Source organism: Lampetra fluviatilis, chromosome 5 (assembly GCF_964198595.1).
Source record: "Lampetra fluviatilis chromosome 5, kcLamFluv1.1, whole genome shotgun sequence".
NCBI classification, from domain to species: Eukaryota; Metazoa; Chordata; class Hyperoartia; order Petromyzontiformes; family Petromyzontidae; genus Lampetra; species Lampetra fluviatilis.
In genome coordinates this window covers 5,645,952-5,667,273 of record NC_136279.1, presented here as the reverse complement: position 1 = coordinate 5,667,273, position 21,322 = coordinate 5,645,952, and the positions used below count along the sequence as shown (strand labels likewise).

Here is a 21,322-nt window from a genome sequence, read left to right as displayed (position 1 = left end):
GACAAATCCGGAGAGAACTTTGACGGACACACCTGTATCTAAATGTGTGTGTGTGTGCGTTTGAGGATAGGCCATGATAACAATCTGCTCAACTAAACTCCACTTGCAACACACGCTACCAATGTGCACAACGCGCGTATGGATGCACTCGCAATTGGCTATGGCATTGTCCGGGCAAAAAAAACCAAAACACGCACACAATTGTCCGGGAAAAAAAAAACACGCACACAAGTGCGCCGCAAACGCACGCTCAAACACTCGGACGCCAACTTTTTATGCACAAAGACCCCCCCCCCCCCCCCCCCATATAGCCTTAACAGACTGTTGGGGCAAGTGCTGTTAACGAGTAGCACCTATTAAGGCCGGCACGGCACACGAGGGGATGGGTGGCCAGCACCACGCCCGACCGCCTTTGTCTCCCCAGTGGCGATGTTTCCACAACGCACCAGGTACTCATTTGAGGCTGAGTCGACCTAGGGGAGGTCCGGGACAGGTTCAGATAATCGTCACTGGTGTTGGCCGTGAGCGGAAATCGAACTCGGGTCGCCGAGTTCGTAGCGCAGCGCAGCTAACCGCTACACCACCTCTCCACACACGTGTACACATACAGCAAACACATACACACACATACACACCGCAGGGTCAAGGTCATATCATTTCGAGCCAGCAGTGTTGCTAGATCGGGGAAAATGAAACCTCCAGAGAACAATAAACGGAAACGATCTCACAAATTGAGATGGAATAGCCTCCACCAGATGTTTGGGGAAAAAAATAACATACTTCTGAGTCCTATTTATTAGAGTCGTTTTTTTTTTAAATATAGGTGGCCACGAAGCAGATGGATTCATTTAATTTTGCCAGCATTGTGGGGGTGGGGGGATTTTAAATGCTCATAATCCCAAAACGGGTTTTAAAAATCCAGTTTTGTTAAAATACCTCCAGACAATTGTGGCACGTAAAAACGTTAACATTTCCTTAACGCAATCCTAAAAACCCACCGATATCTTGCAGGTAAAACGTCTTCGTCGCGCAGAATGATCGCGAATTACAACCTCTGATTTTGAAACACTCATCTGGGATTTAAAACCTCCGTAAATGACAACACTGGTGTGAGACAGCTACCAGGACGCGTTATTGTGGACACAGTGACACGAGAGACGTAAAAACAGTATGTTTTTTTTTTACATGACATCGAAAATTTTGAAAAAAGGGTCGCAACGAATATATAGGCGTGAATAAATAGGCAAAAACCCCTTTGTAGGCTTAGAGATGCAGGAATTGCTGCAATGAGAATTGGTGGAGAACAAGAGCATTGTGGTGTACGTCGTGAGAGGCTACAAGGGAGAAACATTATATTTGTAGCGGGGAGGTGGGCAATTTACAGACAGGTCAGCGGTGTTCAAAACAGATCAGCGACGTTACTCTGCAGGCGGTTACCCCACACACGACCTCGGCATGAGCCACCGCTCCGTGTCCCAAGTCGCGCTCCGCGTGCTGGCTGGGTCGTCATCTGCGATATCAATTCCATCTCTCTGCAGAGAAATGTACACGCACTGACACCCTACGTTGGATTTCACTACCACCGGTGGACTCGGCATCGACGTGACACTTGCTGACAAAAAACCAGAATCACGGAATCATCTACTCGACGGGAATCTACTGACAAGAAAGTAAAGCGGTTATTTTAAGCCGGTTTTAGACAGTGTGTGTGCGCAGCAGTAGGCTCGTTGCGCGGCGCACCAGCTACCCATACATGATGTGACACCGAGTGGCGGCTATTTGTGTACAAGTCGCGTCTCTCCACAATTTTGACATCGACGGATCCGTCCCCAAAAGGAGCGATGCCATCCGCCGGCTGGCCAAACACGCGTGATCTCGGCTGCTCTTTGCGATAGCGCACAGCGACACTTTCTCCACCGGCATCAAATTTAGGCGGGCTCGCTCAAGAAGTCCAGCGCGGCTCTCCGTCGTGCACGCGGCCGCGTTGTTTCGACGCGCTGTCCCGACGTTTCGCTCCGCGTCCTGCACGAGGGAGGCTTGTCGACACCTTCGGCGGAAGAGGCGCTCTCCGAGCGACTTAAAACGCGCACGGAAAAGAACACTTTAAATGTGTGCTTGGAAACGCGTCTAGAACAGCGGCTCTTGTAAACCTTTTACTGCAGCCTTGCACCCCCTTTGATTCTCCATCGCTAAAACACGTATCACGTCTATAAGTACATCGGGTTTTGATGAAACAACGTAGTTGTGCTCACGTGTTTCGATGATTTGCCTTCCAAAGAAACCTGGCCACGTCTCGCACCGCCAGGTTAAGAACCACTGTTCTAGAGCGACACGTACATTGCACTTGATGCTCTTAAAAGCGATGTTCCGACCGATGACGAACAATTGTCTTCGTATTTGAACACAACCGTCATTATATATTTTTGTGTCTTCTTCAATCTAAATTAACGTCTCCCCTTTATGTACAACTGTCGATTGTGCACTCTCATAACCGTGAGCATTTTGTGACGCGCCACCGCCAGCGCCTCGCCACGGTGCTAGAGACGCGCGCGGAACGTGAAAAGTCACCGGGGGGGGGGGGGGGGGGGGGAAGCCAAGTGTCCGGAGAAGACCCCGCACGTGCCCAACGAAAGGAGAACTCTCAAACTCAACGACACGCTCCACGCTTCTCGCACGGACGTTGAACCTCGTTCGCGCTGGACGCAGGCGACCGCGCGAATCTCACGGTTTTTGTTGGGTCCAGTTAAGCGTTGAGTTTGAGAATATCCCCAAAACGGAGTGGCTTCATTGCAAACTGCTCGTAACTGAATAGTGTAAACGCATGACACGGTAATAAATTATGACAAATAAAAAAAAAACACGTTCATATACGCCAGTGGCGGGTCCCATGGCTCCAGTTCATGCAGTAAGGTCACCTCGGGTTTTGAAATTGCGGGTGACACAAGGCCGCGATTGGCTCGTCGAGAGAGTATTTAGTCTTGGTGCTTTCGGGTAAAGTAACGTAGATAAAAAAAAAACTAAAATCTAAATTAAAAGCAAAAAACCCACGACGTTTCGATCGCAACACAAGCGGTCGTCGTCACCTGATGAAGACCGCTTGCGTTTCTATCTACGTGACTTTACCGAAAGAACCAAGAATGTCAATTCCTGCAGTCACGAAAGTGTTAAGTCTAAATTCATTGAGAGAGTATTATGGGAAAGTGGAGGCAAGGCTCAATGGCACCAGTGCGGGTGCAGCTGGGCCGTTGCCAGACCCCTTCGCTGGGGAGGCTGTGCGGATTTTCTTGGCTGATAAAAAAAAACCTGGGGCCGGAGTTCAGGACCCACGGCGCCTGGAGACACGCCAAGCGATATCGGTATGGGTGGATCGATGTGTGCGCAAGCATTGCATCGTGACAAATTGTGCTACTTCCTCTCATGACTTCCCCCTCACCCGAATCCCACTCTCACGGAACCTCAGTTTCATTCACAAGAAAAAAAATAACAACAAATATGTCGAGGCAGATTTATGTTTGATCCATACCCTAAATACTGTAGGAAGGTATTTGGACCGCAGTCAGTTTGTAAGTCAGATTCTAAAGTCTACGTGGTTCGATCTCCAGCTCGTGCGGGATTCCGGAATAAAACCAGCGTCGTGTTCCGAAACTCATTCGTGCTGCGTGCACGTGAGTCCAGTCCTGAGTAACATCTTGATACAGGCTCCCAAAGGTGTGGGTTTTGAATACCCATTAATACGGGATTTGGTCTCGTCACAAGTACTACAGGCGGTTTGAACTGCTACTTGCCCGACTGTTGGTATTGTAAACACGGAAACAACATCTTTAGGTGTCAGGCCTCATCGAACGAAACAAATCAATAGCTACAAGTGCTTTTTAAAATACAGTGCTGTATTTTACAAGCTTTAAAACAAATACATAGCATCCACTCGTATAGCATTCTGGCTGTGACAAGCAGAGGATTCGACCTCAGTATTTGTAAGGAATTGGCCCCATTTGAAGGTCAGCAATGGGTGCAGGGTTACGGTTAAATCGGCATGAAGCCGAGGATACGTCAACATTTTTTGCCATGAAACATGGAACTAATCGTCTAAAAATGATTGGAGAGTCCCAACTAAACACGCGTTTATTTCCGTATGTTTTTGCGCGTGTGCTATTCAACCGTGCGGTGTGTTGTTATTCTGAACGCACGCAGATATATACGGGGTGGGCAAAAATTGTGCGACTCACGGTGTGCGAAGTTGTGCTTAATACATCGCCCGATGCCCAGCGGAGGGGGGGGGGTGGAATTTCTAAACAAAACAAACCACGATAGAGTTTTTTTGGGTTAGATCGCGTAAATATATAAATGTGTCGTTAAAACCCGCCACCACCCGACACAGCCAACTAGTAAGGGTTGCCACGTAAACAGAACGTGCCAATTCGTCACTAGTACAGCACACCCAAAAAAACCCTCTATCATGGGTGATATCGGTTCGCGAAAGCCGACGATGTGTTAAACGAAACAAACAGAACCTTCAAAGAGCAAAATGAGTCAAACGCAATGAATGTGTCTCGTTGGATCCCATCCCCGACGCAGGTTGCAGACAAACATCATTCGACGACCGACCGGATGCCGAGGCTGACAACCGACGGGAAAGTCCCGTCCACAGGCGATGAGAAGCGGCGCTTCACGCCCGCGTCGCTCCGCCGAGCGCGCGCCCTGCGTAACCGTGGAAGTTCTCAACTTTGGTTCGAGACTCGCAGAAGGGGGGGGGGGGGGGGGGGGATTCGGGCTCGATGGTGGGACTGGAGTACGGGGGGGGGGGGGGGGGGCACGTGAATCGTGGCCACGGCGAGGAGAATCATGGACGTGGGTGCACATGGGAGCGTAAACATTTTCCGGGTTGCCGAGCCGAAAAAATGTTGTGCTATGCTTAGTTAACAAATAATCCGCCCCTGCCGTGTGCATGTATGTTGAACCCATTTTGCACCGCATGTTGCCAAACATGCTAATCGGAGGTGCGAGTTACGCTGCAGGTTATTACTTAAGCACGATTCCTGTTTGTGCGATACGGTGTTTTGATTTCTCACGGAGCTCAGTTGTTTTTGGGGTTTCATTTCTATTTGCTTCTTTGCTGTTCTTTCCTTTCCAGTAAATTGTTTTTGCTTTTATCATTCGGGTGACTCGGGTCGCTCTTCCATAATGAGACAATATGCTGGTCTCCGAGAGCCGTCACCCGGTTAAGCAACATAAACGTGAAACTCCAAAACCTAAGCCGGAGAGACTCGGCTGATATTAAGCCCTGCTGTGCACACGTGGCATCACTGGGTACGGCTGTACAAGAGGTCACATGGGGTTTTGCAGCGGAGAAGAACTAAACAAAGTCTACATTGAAATGTGTGCGGAGATTGAATATCAAGCGTGTGCTTCATTGGTTGATGAATGCAAAAGTTAATGTGGATCCTTTACTTAACACGTGTTCATATTTCTCTTGTTTTGCAATCTCTAGCATGTCACATGGAATGTCATCGGAAGAGCAGGCTGCACTCACTTCTCTGTCTCCTGCGTTATTTTGCTGTGCTTTAAAACAGTTAAAAATATGCGCTGTGATTGGTTACATCAGAATCGCAGTCATCAATGCACCGCACTATGAACCGGGCGGCTTAAGCTCAATCCCCGGGGCACAGATAACATCGGTGGAAAGTTATATTTGTTCTTTTTCCTGGAACCTCCACTTGACTGACTCACCTTTAAATGGATAAATACATCGATCACGGAAACACAGGCGATGTCTCAACTGTCGTACAGACACTGGAAACACGCTGCGATGCTCATTTGCCAATAGAACACAAAAATCGAATCAAATCAATAATAGAGAGAGAAAAAAACTTAACCCACGAAACCTGATAAAACTAAATAAAAGCCCTCTCCAACCCAAACCACCTTTAGCTGTCGGAGTTGAGAATATCCCCCAGTGCAAACGACCGGCCATAACGGTTGCCGGGCGCGACCGTGTCCAAATCCGGCGAGAATCCTCCATCCTCCTCGTTGATCCTGCCGGACGGCGGCATCGACGGCTTGCGCGCCGGCGGGGCCGGGCGAGCCGGGCGCGCGGGGCGACCGGGGCGGGGCGGCACGGGCCGGCCGATAGATCCGGCCACCAAAGCCGCCGCCGCCCCGGTCGGAACGGCCAGCGAGGCCGGAGGCGGCGGGGGGGGGCGGCGGCGGCGGCGGCGGTAGCGCGGCCAGGGAAGCGGGGGTGTTGGTGTCCGCCTCTCCCTCCCTGCGCACGGCGACGGTGCCGACTCCCTGCTGGCTCTGCGCCTGCCGGTACCCGCGGCTGTGCAGGAGGCTGGTGGAGTCGCGCTCCTCGAGGGGCGAGTTCTCTTCCAGGATCTTGCGGCGGCGGAAGGAGACGGAGGCGAGGCTGCTCGGGTCGGGCCGCCGCGCTCGGATCACCTGCACGAGGATCACCAGCGGCACGGGCAGCAGCGCCAGCACGATGAGGATGGAGAGCATCGCCAGCGCCCACGGCGGGTAAGGCAAGTACTCCTCCGTGGCCTGCGTGGGGCGAGAGCGGGAGCCGTGGGGAGCCGTGGGGAGCCGCGGGGGGGCGGGGAGGGGGGCAGTGGGAGGATGATGCCAAGAAGTGGGAAGAGGGGGGGCAGATAATTTTGATGAGGGCTGGGTAAAGAAACAAAAACATATGCACAAGTAACTACAACGAAGGAGTGTTTATCGAGTCCAAATAATAATAATAATAATGCCATTTATTTACACAGAAAGCCACACCGAGTTTCGAGACTCTGATCCCAATAATGATGTTTTCAGCATCTGGGAGCCAATTGCATTACCCATTGAACACCCGCACATATGCGGCGGTAACGCTCAAAGCTCTGCACAGATTACTTCATTAATCCACTGCTGCATTGCCATCTCGAGGCCACCTCGCAGCCCAACCCGGCGGTCTAATGGAATCGGCGACCCGAGTTAAATTCCCAGCCACAGATAATGTACATTTTATCATCGCTGATGAAGCAAGTTCAAGTTCATTTATTAGGTATAGCCCTGTGAGCCATTCGGCTCTTGAATCGGGTGCAACCGCAACAAACAAAAAACCAAAACATGAACAAAAAACATCTTAAAGTGAATATGTGACTAAGTGCAAACAGAAAATCCAAGAAAAGACAGCAAAATATTGCAGAAAAAAAACCGTACACCAACGCTGTGTGCAAAAATCACAGTGGGATGCAAGTCAAACAACAACAACAACAACCACAAGACAACTTAGATTAAGGCCATCAATCTAACTCTGTACTACAACAAACAAACATGGCTAAACCAATACACAGAGGTGGCTGAGGATGGTGCGGGCCAGACTAACACCTGCGCCCGCTCCACCATATTTAACAGACGCTCGCCAACAGCTCTTGCCCCAACCATCTCTCGAGAAGGCCACGCGGCGGGACCTCGGTGCGTGTCGCACCGTTTCGCGGATCCATGCGTGATACCCAGGCGTCTGCATGCACATCTGGGTCACGCTGGCCACCAGCATGGCGATCATGGCGAGGGGCGAGAAGTAGCGCCACATGTAGTAGTATATGCGCGGAGGAGCGAACCCGATCATGTCCTTGATGTCGTCCATGAACCTGCGCGCCACTCAGCACAAAACAGATATTTGGTCTGCTTCCCCAGTTTTGTCCCGATCGTCCTGTCGGTGCCACGGCATGAGACGAGAGACCCATGCAGAGCGGTCTGTGTGTGTGTGTGCGTGTTTGTTATTGTGTGGGAGCGGTGGTGCAGTGGTTAGCACATTGCGCTCCGATTCCCGGCGACCCGAGTTCGATTCGTGTGTCGATTGTCTGAACTGGTCCTGGGCCTCCCATAGGTCGACTCAGCCTCAAATGAGTACCTGGTGCAGTGTGTAAACATCGCCACTGGGGAGACAAAGGCGATAGGGCGTGGCCCTGGCCACCCACCCCCTCGTGTGTCAAACCTGTGAACCCCTTATCAGTGCCCTACCTTATTTAAGACCAATTCAGACCTTATTGGTCACCTCGTGCCCTTATACATCTCTACGTTCATTCTACAAAATCCTATCACAAGGGAGAAACACAAACAAATAGACAAAAATTATGTTCCAAAACAAAAACGGTTTTACGTATTAATTTTGATAATTGGTGTCACTGATGATACTTATCATGTTACTGTCTGCGATCTTGCATGCTGATGCTGCTGTCTACTTGATATGTGGATGCACACACTCACGTTGAAACGGCTGTACGCCGTATGGACCTGAAAGCTCAATTTCCCTGTACACGAATACGGGGTATAAACCGTATGGGTTGACAGCTATGTGTGCCGTGCCGGCCTTCATAGATGCACGCAATACAGCACTTGCCCCAACAGTCTGTCAAGGCTATACGGGGGATCTTTGCCGCCGCGTGTGCACGCGCGTGTGTGGGCACGCGTGTGTGTGTGCACGCGTGTGTGTGTGTGCGCACTTGTCAGTGCCGTATAGCCAGGCCACGGATGTGTTCTCCAGGATGACGACGACAGTGAGGGGCAGCGTGGCCGAGTAGTCGTCAAACATCGTGACGAAGTAGTTCCCCGAGCGCTGAACGAACACCAGGCCCACGAGGAACGACGCTGCACACGTCAGGACTGTGCGGTGGGGGCCGAGGGGGGGGCGGGTGTGGGGGGCGGGTGTAGTGGGCGGGTGTGGGGCGGGGGGGCAAAAGGGTTGGGGTGGTGAGGGTGAGAAAGGGAGACGAGTGGTCTCAAATGAAACTAGCCAAAGATAAAACCAACACGTGCTTCATTTATAAACTTGTAAACTAAAATTTTTTGTTGTTACCAGGTAAGGTCCGCTAGGCTATATGACTCTTTTTCAGAAGCGACCTGTGCCACAAATGATAGCCCAACGAAGTGGCTTATCGTCGTGCGGAAATTTATCGCAGCCAAATCCTCTAAACGCGTGATTTTTATTCTGAAATGTGGAGGGAAAAACCGGAGGACCTGGTGAAAAATCCACGCGACCACGGGGAAAGAGACATGCAAATTTCGAATATATAGGGGTTCAGGATCAGGTTCGAACCTACGACATCCTGTATACAGGCGAGGTAGTTAACATCTCACCACCATGGCGAGATGTTAGGGATTCTGCTGCCGAATTTGTGTTGGCACGCTACATACATCCCACCTGATTTTGTCTCCTTGATTAAACACAATAATATTGATCGGATTATAGGAATACTAAACTTAATTTGGAGCTTTCGTGACTGCAGGAATTACTCTTTGGTTCTTTCGGTAAAGTCACGTATAAAGAGAAAATAATAAATTAAATACTAGCATACGACGGGTCGCACCCGGGGCAGGTGGAATTGGCATTTGCGTTCTGGCGTCACGAATTGATTAGCACCGAGATCTGGTTTGAACTTCATCACAGAACGCAGTACGGTTTTTGTTTTTTGGTACGGACGTGTGGGCCGACTGAGAATCACACGCGGTGTTTGGGTCTGCGGGGACAAGGGGGCGGCAACCACCACCCCACTCCCCGCCTGCGCGCGTACGTGTGACGATCTCCTTGCGGATCTTGAAGGTGTCGACAATTGGCGTGACGAGACCCTCCATGGTGCCGAACATGGAGCCGAGGCCCAGGCTGAGCAGCATCATGAAGAACATGAGCGACCAGAACGGAGACATGGGGAAGTGGGTTATGGCCTCCGTGAAGGCGATGAACGCCAGGCCCGTCCCCTGCACCGCCTGGTACACCACGCGAACAAGAGACGCAACGATGCACGTTTACCACAGAGCGCCACGCCAAACGAAGGCATGTCATGCCCCCCATCGCACAATGACGCTGTTATCATTCCAGTAGAACCCCTCTTAACGACGGTAATTGATTTCACGAAACCGGTCGTTAAGTGATTTGATCGTTAAGTGAGTAGATCTTTCCACTTCAAAGTACAGGAGACACTGAGTGTACACAATGCCCTAACGCTCATTAATAGACGTCGTTGATTGGCTGAGGCCTGGTCAGACCACTTTGGAGCTTGCCGATTGGCCGAAATTGGCGGTCGCGTGCTCGTCATAAGCCCGTCGTTAAGAGGGGAGTGGTCGGTAAGTGAACACACGTAGCCAACCGGGATAATTCGGAGGGAGGGAAGGACAACAAACTAAACACAGAAGCAGTTCTAAAGAAATGGAAATTACATCGAAGACCCAAAGCCTTCTTGGATGCCCTGTGTGCACGTGCGTGCATCCTAGCGCGAGGTGTGCATGAACGAGTGCGTGCGTGCGTGCGCGTGCCTTGTTGAGCTCGTCCTCCAGCAAGCAGGGCTGGAGCCCCAGGGCAGGGAAGTCGTCCTTGTGTACGATTTGCACCACGTCGTAGACGCTCTTGTAGTCGTCCACCGAAGGCTTGCTGAGGTTCACGTAGCTCGGGATGAGCGTGATGCTCACGGAGCCCGAAGCCACGAGCGACATCATGTGGGCCCAGTTTCTGCGGAGAGGTGACGGGGAACGGTCACGCAGTCGCGTGAATTCTTAACTCTGGGTAATTGTCACGATGATAAAGAAAAAAAAGCACAAATTCAGACAGAGTTGGGACGACTGCTCTCATTGCTGGAGTGGAGAATTCAGCGTCTACCCCCTTTGGTCACGTGATCCTTCTGTGGCAAACACGGATGAACTAAGATCGCGCGATGTGAACCCAGGTGGTGCTTGACAGAATGCAACCTCAAGCAGTCAAGACGATTGATGATCCAGCACTCACTGATTCAGTCAGTCAGTCGCCTCCTTTTCTCTCTTCTATCACTACCTCCACCATGTTACTGCTCCCATGAACGTCACTCATTGATTCCTCCACCCATTTTGAGGACCCAGATTTAACAGACTGACTGACCTTTGCAGACACCGTACGTAGCCAACCGCGCCTGTTTAGCCTCGTCCATAATGTAAACATCGATCACACTGCAGATCACAACACTTCTCTTGCTGATTTCTTTCCACGCACGGATCCACTTTGAAAATTCCCTCCCAGGTTTTCATAACCTAGCTCAAATCAAGAAACGTACAGTTTTCATTGACTCTCGTCTACTGCACATTCAACAGTGATTCTGTTTGTCGCTGGCCACATGCCATTTTTCAGCCTTTGGGCGTGTGCTCAGAAAACCGTGATCATAAACTCGATTAGAAACTCAGCTAAACTATTTTTTAGTTTACCAGGTAAGGCCCAATGACCTATATAACTTTTTTTCAGAAGCGACCTGGCCACAAATGATAGCTCAAGGAAGTAGCTTATCATGTGGATATTTATAGCGGCCAAATACTCTAAATGCACGTTGATTGTAAATGTAGAGGGAAAAACCGAAGGACCCCGAGAAAAATCCACGCGACCATGGGGAGAGACATGTAAACTCCAAATTTACAGGTGTGAGGGAAAGGATTGGACCCATAACCTCCTGTATACCAAGCGACGTAGTTAACATCTCGCCACATTGGCGCCCCTAGAAAAAAAGTTTTGCTGGCTGTCTGGCTGTCTGGCCGCATGGCTGGCGCATGGTGGTGACATCACCGCGCAGGTGTGACGACGCCATCCGCATCCACATCCCACACCTCCCGGAAAAAAACACACCCTGCACCCCGGCCATATTATCCCGTAGGAAATGCACGGGCAGCGCCAGTTACATATACATATATAAAAAACACAATAAAAACAACCCACGAAAAAATAAAAACGAAAACACGACGCGTAAAAAGGAGCGCAAAACTAACGTAAAGGACGGTCAAACAAAAGAGAAGGGAGAGAGCGAGCGCCGCACTCGGTGACGCAGCTCTCGTTCATGACGTTGGCCTTGAAGCCGAGGATGGCGAACACCACGAGGGTGGCGAGCAGCGACGTCAGGAAGTTGATGACGGACACGAGCACGGCGTCGAAGTGGCAGTTGTTGTCGCGCTTGTTGTACGACGAGAAGGCGATGACGCCGCCGAAGCCCAGGCCCAGCGCGAAGAACACCTGCGTGGCCGCCTCGCGCCACACCTGCGGCTCGGCCATCATCTCCAGCTGCCGGGAATTAGGGTCGCGACGAGCCCAGGGGGTCAAGGGTCAAGAGGTAGGGGTTAGGGCATATTCAATTATGTGTATTCAGGTAATTCAGTTTTGATTTTCCAGCTCAAGTGAGCATTTGGGGCGCCACAGTGGCGAGATGTTGACTACCTCGCCTGGTATACAGGTGGTTGTGAGTTCGATCCCGATTCTGACGCGTGTATATTTGGAGTTTGTGTGTTCTCCCCGTGGTCGCGTGGATTTTTCTCCGGGTCCTCCGATTTTTCCCTCCGCATTTAGCATCAACCCACTGTTTACAGTATTTGGCTCCAAATAAATTTTGCACCCAATGATAATCCACTTCGTTGAGCTCTCCTTTGCGAGAGCCAGGGCCGCTTCTGAAAAAGAGCTACATAGCTCAGTGGGCATTACCTGGTAAAATAAAAAATATTTCACATTTAAACATTTTTACTCAGGCGTTGCTCACCTCGTGTTTTACAGCCCTGAACAGTGGTGGAAAGTCGACATTCCTTTGACGGCTGCATGTCTCTGCCGAGGACCACCACTGCTGACTTCATCACGAAGTGCTACTTGATAATTGGTTTTTTACCCTTCTCTCTGGCAACAAAACTGACACTTTTTTTTTACAAGGAGTCATGTTTGCATAGACCACAATACCTGCAGTCATAATGCAAACAAAAAACATAACTCTGATAATGTATGCACTGTCCTTGAAGTTGAATGGTCCACACCCGAGACAGCTTTCCTTAGAGCCTAGTCTCACATGGTGTTGGACCAGATGACGCCAAAAGGCGCACAACTCAAAGACAATGCACCATCAGAGTATGAGAGCTCGGGGTAAGCATTTACACCATTGGAACCTCATTTGCCAGTAAAAAAATATTTTTACTGGCAAATGAGGTTCCAATGGTGGAAGTGCTACTTATTCTGTCGGCTCGCACATTGGGTTGACTCCCGAGTTAAACCCACACAAGTGATCAGAATATGTACATTTGTGTACATCATACGAGTATGACTCCCGAACAGTAATAATTTTACCAAGCAGAAAGCTTGGTAAAAAAAAGAAGCAATGCTCAGGAAAAACTACCTCAACTCCCCTATATGTAATTTCACATGTATTATTATTATTATTACCTGGGTTTACCCAGGCAAGCCCGACTGAGTATCACGACTTTTTCCTGCTGCTGTGTGTAATCCCAAGTAAGTAATTAACACGAAATTCACATTATTTGGGTCTTTCGGTAAAGCCACGAAGATAGAAAAATAATAAAATAAAATAAATTTCTTTTTTATTATTCTATCTACGTGGCTTTACCAAAAGACACAAGAACATGAATTGCTGCGGTCACGAAAGCTTTAAGTCAAGATCTACACGTAATTATTTTGCATTGGGATGTTTGGCCAATATAAGTTACATTTGTATCGTTTTCTTTTAGCTGTGGGAGGATTGCGGAGAACCCAGAGGGAACCCATGCAGAGCAGGGGGAGAGAACACACACAAACGTCGCGCAAACAGGCGCCCGACCCGGGAATCGAACCCAGGCGCTGCTGGCTGTGAGTCCACAAGTGTTACCACTGTACCACTGTGCCACCCTGCCACTGAAACAGACGTAGGTGAACGTATTTACATTAACAGGTATAGGTGAATAATAGCTTAACCAGACTTCACAATGCCCCCCCCCCCCCCCCTAGTCAAGCCTTTGCAGTGTCCTGCCTGCCCCGAGCTCTCCTTCAATATCCGTGCTCTGCGCCATGTGCACTGTGCATATTCATTGGGGCACCAGTCCCGTAATTGCTTGCGTACAGGCTGTGTGCGTATCACAATGGTGACCACAATTCAGGTTTATATAGTGTCTAAAGACAACGGAAAAACAGAGTGGCATTGCATCATGTCTACTTCAATATATATCGTGCATATGTTTTCGAGATAAGAGATGGTGGCTTATTATACACTTGCTATAAAACAAAGACAAAGATCCCCCTTAGAGCCTTCACGGACTGTTGGGGCAAGTGCCGTTAGCAAGCACTTGCTATCGACACACACAAACAGGGTACTGGGCATCTCTCTCTTTCTGTGGAATCTCAATGTACCCTCGTGGTTGTTTATTTATACAATGGTTTCCAAAACGTCCGTGTATATATTCTTAGGTTTTTTCGGTAAAGTCACGTGGGTAAAATTTTTTAAATTAAAATTAATAAAAGTAAAATAAAATAAAATCACGACGTTTCGGATTGATACAGCAATCGTGCTGTGACGGTTCCACCTGAAGACGGAAGCTTGTGTTGCCTCCGAAACGTCGTGATTTTTATTTTATTTTTATTTTACTTTAATTAATTTTCATTTAAATTTTTTTACCTACGTAACTTTACCGAAAAAACCTAAGAATATGAATCATTGCAGTCACGAAAGCTTCAAATCTAGAATTAATGTCCGTGTATATGTTTTATAACGGTCTTGATTTGCGAGAGCTGGGATGACTGCTTCAGTTTCCATTTAATCGAATGCCATTTCATCATCAGTAAAAGCCTGTCCCTCGCTGTAATGCCAATCTGATTGACGGTACTTGATACACATTTGTCATTGCCTGGGCTCTGATTGATAGCGTGCATGCGGAGTCAATGTGGGAAAATGTATATTTCCTGAATCCATCTAGCTCGCTTGGTTGGCCCCGAGTACAGCTGCTTAAGATTACACGCGACCAATTTATATACGCGTGTGATCACGGCTAAAGGGTGTGTTATCCTTCTTCAAAGCAGTTCTATGTTCATTTGCACCCTGGGGAATGATTGGGGAATCGTTGCGCAAGCATTTCTGTGCAAACATTAATGTGAAGACAGGTCAGCTAAATTTGTACCAACGGCCAGTCACGCTTTTTACGATGATTGTGCACTCTTATTTCACCTGGGCCGAGAGCTTTTCACTTTTTATTTTCCCACGTAGTAGGGAAAACTGCGAAGTGTTTGCGTCCGCGGGAATATAATTTTACAATCATCATAATGATATACAGCCCTGTGCCAAAAGTGGGCACTGCCGCATATTGCATCTTGTTGAACTGTCAACAGAATTGGGAGGAATGAACGGCGATATAGCGAGACCCAGCGACGTGACAAATCGAGCAAACTCCATCACCTGACAGGCGACGCGGAAAAACGATGACAAGCAGTGGATGGATGGGTGGAGATTATTATTCTTCACAGGAAATCATAATGTTTTTTTAAAGAATTAAAACATACTTCATAGAGTTCCTCTACTAACACTGAAGCTCTCGCATCACTACAAGTTAAAGGCAATTACAAAATGCACGCTCATCACAAGCTGTGAAGATGAACGAGTGTGCTCTATGAAAACGGAGCGCACTTGCCCATCGGAGTCAGAATCCGAATCTTTATTTGACCATCACAGTTGGAGACTTCAGCGCCATGGCAGGTGAGAGACGGATCGACGATTTGTTCATTTGTGACGGGAGGACGGATGGAGTGAGACCAGACGCTATGATTTGCAGCTCTTCCCGGCAATGGAAGTGCTCCTGAGAAGGGGTTCAACGGCCCTGAGCTGCATCCCGAAACGCATGTGACGTTATCTGCTACCTTTAGAAATTCACCAACACTAGCAAGGCTGGCAACAAGTTGTTAACTACTCCCGAGAGCTGCTTTCATTTGATATAAACTGTGAACGCATACAGGGGGCCTATGCTTTTGTCTCACTCAATACTTCCAGAAATGTGTGATGTCACGTGTCAAGTGATCGCACGTCACAGACATTTGTGCGTCCTTATTAAGAGGCAGTTTATCTCAAGGAGCAAAGGAAATTCAACGTAAGTGGTGCCCGTGAGGATGTCGTGCTATCCCTAGGCACCCTCCACTGTTCACGTGTGTGAACAGTGGCGAGGACAACGCAGGGTGAGTTGGACAATGGCGCGTGTCAAAATCACTCCCAGAAAACGGCGATCCGGACTGTTCTGGACTGAACCGGAGCAATCCGTGTCATGTCTGATTGGCATCTGGTGTAGGCCAATACGTTTCAAAGAAATTCTCGCTTTGAAGCTTTCGTGACTGCAAGGATTCATACTCTTAGGTTTTTTCGGTAAAGTCACGTAGGTAAAAATAATAAAATAAAAATAATAGAAATAATAATAGTAATTAAATTATTATTATTATTAAATGTCATGTATTATCAGCGCATGTTTGTTTGCATGTTCACCGCAAGTCCGTGTGGTTAACGCAGATATGATTCCTTCCAAAAGTTGTCTATCTGGTGTTTGAACATCTTAACACTTGTTTTATTGCCAGAGAGGGTAAACACATATTCTGATCTTTCACACTTTGATCCTGGCAAAAAAGGGTCCCACGATAATGTCGTCGTCACCTTGGGCATGAACATGTGGCGGATGCCGTCCATTGCCCCATCGAGTAAAAGTCCGCGCACCAGGAAGCAGAAGAGGACCAGGTACGGGAAGAGGGAGCTGAAGTACATGACCTGGCCGCGGCACACAGAGGGAACTCGCATGAGTGGCAGAGCAGCATCGTCGACGCGTTAGTGACGCGAAACGCTTTCCCTGTCTACGTTGAACTCCTTTCGCACCGCACGTAGCCAACCGTGCTAATCGGAGATGCGGAGGGGAGGGGGAGGACAACAAAACTAAACACAAAAAGAGCAGTTCGAATTAACAGCATTGTCACGTGTTAGTACGGTGCATAAGTAGCGAAGCAAGGGGCAGCGTTGCCAAGTGAAGCGGTTTTTGTTACGAGTTCTAGCGACTTGTTGGGTTTCCCACACGGCAATATTTTTGCAAAGCAACGAGCGACAAATCTAACGACTTTCTGGGACAAGGGCGTTATGCAGATTCAGGAGAGATTCAAGCAATCGGTTTCCTTGCCGACACTTGCGGTTGTACGGTAAACGGAACACTTAAAGAAACGGTAAATACAGACGACGCATTCCGCATCTATGACCCACATTCGACAGCTTTTGCTTCCTCGGCCACAATTCCACCAATACACTGGCCAGGTAAGAATAACGACATCTTTGTGAACGTGACAATCTTGTCATGTGGTGGAGGGATACAGCCATACATTTTGCTACACACCATGACCGTGTGTTCTGGTCCAAAAACAAATATGTATCGTTGAATTGGCTCCGACATTTTTTTGTTTAACGCGTACACTTTAGCGACCAATATTATCCATAATTGAGGTTTATTGGATTAGATCACGTAAATATAAATGTGTCGTTAAACCAGCCACCACCCGACACAGCCAATTAGTAAGGTTTGTCACCTAAACAAAACGTGGCAATTCGTTACTAGTACGGCACACCGGTTGTGTGTTGGAATAGTAAACCCACAACATTTACAATTCTAGTACTATATTCTTGTTTCTTTCGGTAAAGTCACGTAGAAGGGAAGCAATAAAATAATATTGTTTTATATTTTTATAATTTTATTATTTCCCTTCTACGTGACTTTACCGAAAGAACCAAGAATGTGAATCCCTGCAGTCACGAAAGCTTAAAATCAAAATTCTAGTACCGTGACGTTTCGCCAGTAATGACAGCAACCAGTATCATCAGGCGACAGCCAACAACTTCTATTGTGGCTTTGTTTTTGTTACAAGAGCCTCAGTAAAAGTCACGAACCATAACAACGGAGCAGGGGGCACAGAAATGTTGCGGACCAAAGCCCGAACTCACTGCCCCTGGGTTCTGGGAAGGGGAGAAGGTTGGGCTCACACTGCCCCACTCACGTAGGGGACTGCGAGCAGTGGGACCGTAGGTTTGTTTGTTTTGTACATGGGGGAAGAGAAGGCCAGGTAAGAGGAACAAAAGCACAGGGATAAAGGTGTGGGGTGGGGGGAGGGAGAACCTACGTTTTACGTCGGCTTTTCTTCCTACCTTCCCCGAAGACTGGATTCCGCGTATCATGGCCAGCGCCACGATGAGCCACGCCGCAAAGAGGCAGAGCGTCATGCGCCAGTTGAGGCCCCCGCCGTGCGAGATGCTGTCGGAGATGTCGAGCGCCTGGCGGTACCAGTAGTAGGTGGTGGCCGAGCTGCGCTTGCACTCGGGCTCCATTTCTGCGTGGTGGACAATGCCAATTGCGGCGTGCGCATGTTGTGGACAATGCGAATGTGGTGTGCGTATACGGTGAAAAATGTGAATGTGCGCGTGTGTGGTGGACAATGCGAATTAGTGTGCATGTACGATGAAAAATGTGAATGTGTGCGTGTGGTGGACAATGCGAATTGGTGTGCATGTACGGTGAAAAATGTGAATGTGTGCGTGTGGTGGACAATGCGAATTGGTGTGCATGTACGGTGAAAAATGTGAATGTGTGCGTGTGGTGGACAATGCGAATTGGTGTGCATGTACGGTGAAAAATGTGAATGTGTGCGTGTGTGGTGGACAATGCGAATTGCGGTCGTGCGTGTGCGAAAGTGCGGAGAGCGGTGGCGCAGCGGTTAGCGCGCTGCACTACAAACCTGGCGCCCCGAGTTTGAGTGGTGCTGGACACACACCCCCTCTTGTTTCGTGCCGGCCTTAATAGGTGCTCGCTAACAGAACTTGCCCCGACAGTCTGTTAAGGCTATACGTGGGATCTAACGGTTAGCGCGCTGCGCTACGAACCCGGTGACCTCAGTTCGATTCCCGGCTGCAGTGTGAATATCTGAACGAATCCGGGGCCTCTCCTGTAACGACTCAGCCTTAAAATGAATGCCCAATGCAAATGTGTAAACGTGAGTAATGGTGAGACAAATGCAGCTTGGCGCTGGCCGCACCCTGACGCAACCCAGAAATTTGCGGTGGCCTCCAAACGCAAAGAAAGAAAAACTGTCACGGGCGCCCCCGATGTGATGCGGGCACATGGGGGCACGTGGCCTCATGGGCCTGAGGGCCGGAGAGGGAGAGAGAGCACAGCGCAGCACCGGTGATGTTGCCGTGGTGGAGCACGGGGCAGTTGGCCCAGGGCAGCGGGTACTGAAACGAGTGGAAGAAGTAGTAGAGGGCCCAGCTGATGATCACGTTGTAGTAGAGGGCCACGAAGTAGCACACCTGCCACGGGGGGGCGGGGAGGGGGGGTCCACGCGCAGACAAGGCAGGGACACGTAAACGAGTTTTCCGTTATTAACACACGTGGCAGCGGTGGCTTTCGCGGCCAGACAACAACGAGCTCATTGTTCTGCGTAACAATGACGCTCACAGGCGAGCACCTTGCGTGTCTACACGCCCGCTGGTCGTGTAGACACCTCCTGGGGGTAACCCAGAAATGCGTGGTGGTTGTGGTGGTAGCCTCGTTGTCGTCGTCGGACTCGAATTTGTAAATGCCGCGGGGTTTACGCTCCAGCACACAACCGGCGTGCTGAAATCGTACAAACCAATTAGCACGTTTTGTCTACGTGGCGGAACCTCACTGATTGGCCGTGGCGGGGTGGTAGTGGGGTTAATGACACATTTATATTTAACGCGTTATTATGAACACGTCGGAGCCCGCGCGCTACGCCGTGTGCGCTGGCTCCTGTTCGCACGACAACAGCGAGGGATACAACCCCCATTCACCGCCAGCATGGGGGAGGGAGGGGGATGCGAATGAATGGATTGATAGATGGATGAAATTTCTCACTTGTAAACTTTCAACCGCCGCCAGAAAACATTTAAAAAATCAAACGCCTTTCACGTGAATTACGAGAAACGGGAAAATTGGGTGCAGGCTGGGAAACCAACACGAACAAATCATAAAACAGTCGTGCCTTCCTGCTGTGTTGTGTTGTGATTTCTTGCCACCAGATCCCAGCAGACACTGTGGGTTTGAACCAAGTCCGAGGGCCGGGAGTCTAATCCCACTGTGGCAAAACGGCGGGCACTTCTTGCAGCTAACGGGACAAGTCATTGGGTCAGTGGTAGAGGTCAGCTCCAAAGGTGATCCTAGCGTCAAGCACATGGGCTTGAATTCGCTGCTCAGCCACGAGATAGTCCAGAGGAAGTAGTTGGTTGGAGCTGGCACGCACCCACCAAACAAGTGGCGTATGATGCACCGCTAACGGAACGTGTTGGAAATCAGAAACTCGGGCTGCGCAGAAATCCAGTGGCCTCTTTGTATTACTGCTGAGCCGAGCTGGCCTATGCTATCCAAAGCGTTCGTGCTCAAGAGGCGAGGTAATTGGAGCTGCAGGTAATAGGGTCACGCATAAAGTGGTGCTCACCTACACACAGCTCCATTGTGCATATGCTAAGAATGTGCACGCAACGGTATTTGAGACAGGTTTTACACACCAAGTTCAGCTTTGCTATAACTGTGCTGTTGACCTAACTGCGCGTTGGGATCTACGGACGAAATGCACCGTCCTTGGTAAAGGGGATGTCACACACTGGGTGACGCAAGCATAAGAGGATGCCACCGCGAGCAGTATCTCTACCCAAAGCACAAGTGAATAGAGTACAAACAGATACTTGAAATGGCATCATGATGCTTATTTGAAATGTACGTTTGTTAAACTTTGTTTCGCACCGTACGGAGCCAACCCTGCTGATCCGAGGTGCGAAGTGTAAATGTGATTGCATTTACTCATTTATAAGATGTATTAATACAATAAACTATCATTCTGTGCCCTTCAAAGTCATTCGGGTGGTTAAGAGGCGTGGTGGAGTGGGATGTAGCGGAGGGAGATGGCTGTAATCAACACTTCAAAATAGCCAAATCTGCGGATCGGATTTTAGCTGGAAGCGTTTTCACCGGGTCGGAGACATGGGCCCATTGAGGGGGGTTAAGGTGAACTGTCAGAAGATATTGGTAACATGACAACTTAAATTGCCAACAATAAGGTTCACACTCAAATGCATAATCATTGCTGTCATGATCATTGTTGTAATTCGTTTTTTGCCGGGCTATTGCTAGGTCATTCCGTGGTGCTAAACGCGACTACAAACTCATTGACTAGTAGTTAGGAAAAACAGTATCGGCAGAACTGTCGTTGGCATCAGCAGAAAATGAGAATGCGGAGGTAACCGGGGGGACATTGAGTCTCTTTTGTCCTGTCGAGTTACAAAATTGGCACACACCAAAAAAAATGCAGTTGTGTGGATGTGAACGTTTATTTCGCACACAGCGCAGTGTGCACGGACGACGTGGCAGGTCAAAGAAATGCACTGCGTGAAACAGCAGCCGGTCAGCAAATTTGCACCCAGCGGTGCGTCGCTGTTACCTTGCATTTTTACTTTTAAAAGTGCGCTCTCGCGCAACTGAGAATGTTTGCCGCCGGGACTAAACAGGAGGCCAAACA

At 49.2% G+C, this 21,322-nt stretch overlaps 1 protein-coding gene across 1 annotated transcript in view; it reads right to left on the bottom strand.

Moving 5' to 3' along the window:
- Window positions 1-4,761: 4,761 nt before the first annotated feature.
- LOC144932461 (sodium-dependent neutral amino acid transporter B(0)AT2-like) overlaps window positions 4,762-21,322 on the bottom strand; it is a 49,317-nt gene continuing 32,756 nt past the window's right edge. Inside the window, 10 exon segments of the mRNA XM_078856540.1 lie at window positions 4,762-6,209; window positions 6,211-6,540; window positions 7,466-7,628; window positions 8,484-8,643; window positions 9,552-9,744; window positions 10,291-10,483; window positions 11,805-12,046; window positions 16,416-16,526; window positions 17,940-18,121; window positions 18,971-19,097. Of these exon segments, the coding sequence (XP_078712666.1) occupies window positions 5,925-6,209; window positions 6,211-6,540; window positions 7,466-7,628; window positions 8,484-8,643; window positions 9,552-9,744; window positions 10,291-10,483; window positions 11,805-12,046; window positions 16,416-16,526; window positions 17,940-18,121; window positions 18,971-19,097 (1,986 nt within the window). The 3' untranslated portion in view covers window positions 4,762-5,924.